At 32.3% G+C, this 6202-nt stretch overlaps 1 protein-coding gene across 2 annotated transcripts in view; it reads left to right on the forward strand.

The window, feature by feature from the left end:
* The window catches only part of Smox (Smad on X), a 22185-nt gene that overhangs the window by 9420 nt on the left and 6563 nt on the right, over positions 1-6202 (forward strand). The window contains exons 4-7 of one of the 2 annotated variants that reach the window (XM_014422110.3): positions 939-1082; positions 2094-2243; positions 4024-4137; positions 4223-4333. In XM_014422110.3, coding sequence (XP_014277596.1) covers positions 939-1082; positions 2094-2243; positions 4024-4137; positions 4223-4333 — 519 coding nt within the window. The remainder of the gene's footprint in view (positions 1-938; positions 1083-2093; positions 2244-4023; positions 4138-4222; positions 4334-6202) is intronic. The other variant, XM_014422111.3, reaches the window with a different exon arrangement.

A 6202-nucleotide genomic window follows, 5' to 3' on the forward strand; every position in this document is an offset into this window, starting at 1 on the left:
TGATAATTACAAGGTTCAAATAAAAAGATTAAATATTAAATAAATATGAGGATTTTATTTTAAATTATATAACATTGTTGACTCTTATCTCAGAGCGGGTTTTCCAGACAATCAGAACACAATGACACTTAACTAAATTAATAGCTAGTTTATAAATAAATCTTAGGTAGGGCAGACTAACCAATCATATATTCTTTTTGATGACTGATGGTTTTCGATGTCTTCTATCTCAAAAACTATCATTGACAGTAGACAAAGGGTTACTCCTCGTCTAGTTTCCAGGACACGTCCAATCCACTGACGATCAGAACAAAGAGTGCTTTCTTTCTTCAAATATACAATCCTGGATGACTGGTGGTTCTTGATGTCTTCTTTCTAAATATCTACCGCTGACAGTAGACAAAAGGGTTGGTCCTCTTTAGTTTTGAGGACAGGTAGCATCCACTGGCCATCCAAACAAAGACTGTCTTATTTCCTTCAATTTTATAATCTTCTAGGATTACTGCTGACTGTTGATGTCTTCTGTCTGATCATCTACCTCTAACAGTAAACAAAGGATGGTCAGCACCCCTTGCTTCCAAGAGACTTCATTTCCTTTGTTCATTCTCATCCCTCGATGTTCGATGTAAACATTGATTTTAGCACAATATTTTTGAGTTTCGCTTATGTATATTTTCCGTTGATGTATATTTTCCCTTAATTCTCCTCTTCTATTTTTCTTAAATTTAGTCTAAATACATTAATGATAGAAAATAACAGAAGTTGATAAAGTTTTTATCTGTCTTCTCAACATAACAGCAATTCACCAGACTTCCGAATGATGTGCGCCACCGTCTTGAATATTTTAAATGATTTAAATATTTAATTTCCATATTTAATAAATATATATATATTTTTTTAAATGTTAAATTTATGTTGTGATTACTGTTTTGTTTAAGGTGTTGGAGTAGTTGTCAGCAGGGTGGAGGGTACCGTCGTAGAAACTGGGCAGGGCCCAAGCCCTGGAGGCCCTGTCGAAACTTCAGGATATATATCTGAAGATGCGGACAACATGGACCAGAATGATAGTATGTTTTCTAATGGTACTTTTTATTTATTTTTTTTTTCAATTTTCTAATAAAAAACAAAACAAATAAATTCGTAAGTCCCATCATATGAACTAAGATTGTAGAAAAGTTGATGCCAACCATAAGTTACTCTGAAAGTCTAATCATATCTATTATAATCAAGGACTGAAAATAACCATTACTTTTTTTTGCAAAAGAGTTTCGATTACTAATTAATTTTCATCTTCGTATAATAAAAATAAAAGTTTCATCAAAATATTTTGATTGCATATTTTTCCAAACAGTTTTCTTTTGATTTTTTTCCCTGTCAAACCTTAGAACATAAGTTTGTATACATTTTTTTTTTTTAAAAAAACAGTTCTGATAAAAAAAAATTAATTATTTCTAATTAATGCCATTAGGGTTAGGACATGAACCGTGAATTTGTGGAACGAATTCCCTATTCAAAACCCATATTTCGCCCTATGTGAGCATTATATGTAGGTTTTGTCAATGTGGACTGAAAGAGCAGTCATTCAGCTTTCCAACGGTTCTATTAACGTTGGAATCAGATAAAATGCAGAGGAGTTATGAACGATTATATGAACAATACTCACCGGGTGAAAAAAAAAATCCTCTGAATAAATCGAGGTGAAAAATTTTTAATTTCTTTGAAAAATGGTATTTAGTAGTTTGAGACGTTCACACTGTTTCCCAATTTCAGGCACTTTTTAATATTGCTCGATTTAACTATCTTAGTCTCCTCTTCCTGTTTTAAGCAAATATTTCAAAAGTGATATATGACTGTCGCTCCCTGTGTGTCTTAGTGGGACGGGTCCAGCCGGGAAGAATTGTCGGATTCACTCTTGATGATAACTTCAACGGAGTCACCCTGATGAAAGCCTGAAATTGAGGTCGAATTGTCACAAAATAAAAAAGTTTTCCCTATTTGCGTTTATCTACTGACCGCACCCACGACCATCTTCTCAACTCTTCAAGAGTAATGTTTTCTGACTGAATAAATAATTTTTGTAAATATTGTTGCAGGTCTGAGTCCGACGCCCGCTGTTGACACGCAACCTGTTATGTATTGTGAGCCATTGTTCTGGTGCTCTATTAGTTATTACGAATTAAACACCCGAGTTGGAGAGACATTTCATGCTTCACAGCCCTCTATATCTGTAGATGGATTCACAGGTAACTTATTTCATATTAATTTTTTACAATAGTATTTTTTTTTTAATTATATACAATTTTATCTTCTTTTGGATAGTTATTTTCAATAACAAACTTTTGTAATCAACAAAAAAATAACTGAAAATTAAACTCTCCCCCTTTAAATTTGAGGTTTTACATTTCAAGAAACTATAATTACAAAAATGGAATTAAAAAATATACATTCATGACTTTTCTCCAAAACTACTTTTTAAAATTCGATACCAGTCTCCCTATCCAGCATGATTCTCAGAACTCATCAGTACTATACCCATATCTCAGTCGTTATTGGTGATAAAGAAAAAACAGAAATCACGATCTTATGTGGCCCAAAAACTCAAAAATTGTCTCTTACTGATGCAGTGTTACAGACCCTCAAGTCGAAGTGGGGAAAAGGCCTGATAAAACTTGCCAAGGAACTTAAAAGCCCAAGGAGGGGGCCTTAGGTCCGCAGTTAGACCGCGACCTTGGCCTCAAAGAAATAAAGCCTCCATTAGGCAATGATGGATTAGGAACCACCCACATCATGACCCTGGAAATGAAATCCACCAACTTGCTTGATCAGAGTAGGTCCTCATTTTTCGCTTACCAAGCGACTGGTGGGACGCAGCTATCTCAGAGACCACCTATTCCATGAAAGCTCCATATTGGCTCCGGTCCTCTATGTGAGTGTAAAGAAGGTGAGTAAAATGCTGAGCACATACTCCAAACTTGCAAGCTGTTTTCTGAGGAAAAGGGGCTGATGTGGCCCTCTCCAACTGAGATGCAGGGTTTAAAAAGCTCTTTGGAACCCTGGAGGGCCTCAGGAGAACCACCAAAGTCCTCATTTTAATCCCTGATCTGGCTATATAAGGAAAGAATGCCAAAGAAGAAATCATTATCTTAGGACCTTAAAAAAGTGGTAATTAAAACTAAAAATCATTTCTTGATTGGGACCAAAAGACTTCAGGCTATGCAACATCCTATTACGACACATAGGGATGAAACAGTAACACTATTATGAAAAACTTGCATTGGTTATTCAAACAAAAAAAAAATTATCTATGGAGCTGAAATTTTTATCGGTGGTTCTTCTAACCCTGTAGACAGTCACACTGGGGATGGTTTTCAAAAAATTATAGTTAAAATTATAAAAAAAAATTATAGTTACTCATTATAAAGATAATTAAATTCTCTACTAGACAGGAAAAAAACTATATTGGACATTATTCCCATGGAAACCCACCAACATTTGTTATAATGGCTGTTCTTATGCTTTGTATGTGCAATATGACTGTAGATGGTTTCCTAATGCCGGTAGCAGCATGGTAACCTGCCTGTCTGCCAACCCAAAGGTTGTGAGTTCGAGTCCCCGGCCCTATCTGGGATTTTTTCAAGGATAGAATTATACAATATTCACTCACAGCCTCCCCCCGGGCATTTATGAGGCCTGTTAGCCAATGGGTGGCACTCGCAAAAATGGGTGTGCTAGTGACAAACCCACCCTACAAAAACCACGTCATGAAACGCTCGATGTATTTCCTAAGTACATCATGTGAGGTCTTGGACCTCCACGGTCTATCGCGCCAATAATAATTATAATAGTAATTATAGTGACCTAGTTATTTAGGATCACTTGTCTACTCATCATCTGTATTAAAGGAGGCCTGTAAAATCTAAATATAATAAAAAACAGAGGATACAGCTAGTTTGTTATAATTTTGAAGTTTACTTCTGATAGTCTATTTAGGCACTTCTTTCTGTATGGTTTTGTTCTGTTTAGATCCCAGTAATTCTGAGCGCTTCTGTTTGGGTCTCTTGTCCAATGTTAACCGTAACAGTGTCGTAGAACAAATTCGACGGCATATTGGAAAAGGTGTACGTCTATATTATATTGGTGAGTTGATTTTTTAATTTTTTATAAAATTGCAATAATATCTTATGAAATATTTTTATTTTAATGAATTTATTTTTTTGCCTAGGTGGTGAAGTTTTTGCTGAATGCTTATCAGATTCAGCAATTTTCGTACAAAGTCCTAATTGCAATCAAAGGTATGGTTGGCATCCTGCTACAGTATGTAAAATACCTCCTGGTAAATATTTTTGGATATTGAAATTATTTCTATAACACTTTTTTTGAACATTGACTTAAAGATATTAATTGTGAATTCATGGTGTTATTAGTCAAGTCAAATTAGACAAAATCCAAACATTCAAAAAATTAAGAAGCGTCCTGTTTTTTATTTCATTTTCTCTTTGTGAGTGGCATTGGTTTATTCCATACTGCCCAAAATAATTAACTACATGATGAGAAGATACTTGGCCATGGATAATATATATGAAGAGAAAATGGTTGGGGTTGCGGTGAGAAAGTAACCCAAATAAGTTGAAAGAACTTATTTAATTGTGCCAACGTTTCGGCCAGAATTTCAAACCTTCATCAGGGCTAAGAGCAAAGAACGAGATAACAGCCAATGAATATAAAAAAATTCTTTTTTTTTTTTACGCCATAGGAAGTGAGCTTATTACGCCATTTTAAGAATATAAAAAAATAAATTAATTAAAAAATGAAAATTTATACTGAGATTATAGTAAATAATTGTACAGAATGAAACTTAATAAAAATTAAGTGATGAAAGAAGTGGAAAATAAAACATAAGTATAAAACAAAATATAACAAGGTTATTAAGTATATAAGTAAAATAACATAATTTAGGGAATAAAAATATAAAGTTATGTAATGCAAAGAAATATGAATAATTTAATTTAATAATAATTTAAATATTAAAGTTATGGAAAGAAAAGAAAATATATGTAACTAATGAAATATGTATGTATAATACTAGAATAAATTAACAAAATATAAAGTTAAGTTAGACAAAAGAAGTGAATAGAAAATATGACAATAATAATATCTGGTAAACATAACTAATAACGTGGGTATGAAAAAATAAGAAAAAGAGAATAAGACATAGAACTCACCTACTTGTAGGAGATCGGAAATCTAAGTGAGCTCAGCGGTGTGTGTCGTAAGACTCTGAGTTAAAAAATATGTTACAAAGATGACAAAATTACCAGAAGGTGAGAATACATTACAAGTTTTTTGGATGGGTAAAAAAAGGAATTGAAAATATTTAAAAGAGGAAAACGTGTAAAAGGGTAACAACAAATGGTTTTTAAAAAATGTAAAAAAATAAACATACTATGGGAGGAAAAAAAATAAAATAAATTAACTTTGTTACTTTTTTAATAAATTAACTGTTTGGAAATATGTTAACGATAAGTTCTGTTTGTCGGTTTTTAAATTGACGAAAGAAGGTTCTAGTTTTTGATGGTACAGATGTTGGGAGTGGTTAATTTAATTTAAGTTAATTTAAAAGTCTACTTGAGTAAATTGGTTTAGTGTACCAGTCCAGTGGAAATGGTTTAATTAACTATATTCTATGAAATTTCTGTAGGACAGTTTGCTGAATCCCTGTTATTATCTATTAAGTTAAATATATCTGATTTACTAATACACTATACCATAACTATTTCTGTTTTTAACATTAACATTTTTGTTTATAGATTTCTAATATTTATGGACGTAACATAAATATATAGTCTGTTACTTTTCATACTAAATATTTTGATTTGTACCTAGATCTTTGAACTATATTTCTCATTGTTTTTAGTATGCTGAACATTCAAGTATAATATGTTTACATTTTACCTTGGGAGATTATGAAAGTTCTTCATTGCAGTTTTTTATAAAATCATTTCCAATATTGGAAGAAGATAAGTGACCATATGAAGTAGATTGTAGGAAGATAGTCAGGGTGGCAGTCAATAAAGGTACAAAATAGTAAATAAAAGGGCTTCGTTAGGGCTAAATGAAAACAAGATAACAACAGTGTAAGATGTGACTTGAAAATTAGGATAAGTATATAAAAATAGTCAAATAAAAATAAAATTGTTGAAAA

The sequence above is a fragment of the Halyomorpha halys genome, unplaced genomic scaffold, assembly GCF_000696795.3.
Source record: "Halyomorpha halys isolate HHAL.00 unplaced genomic scaffold, Hhal_1.1 Scaffold356.1, whole genome shotgun sequence".
In the NCBI taxonomy this organism is placed as follows: Eukaryota; Metazoa; Arthropoda; class Insecta; order Hemiptera; family Pentatomidae; genus Halyomorpha; species Halyomorpha halys.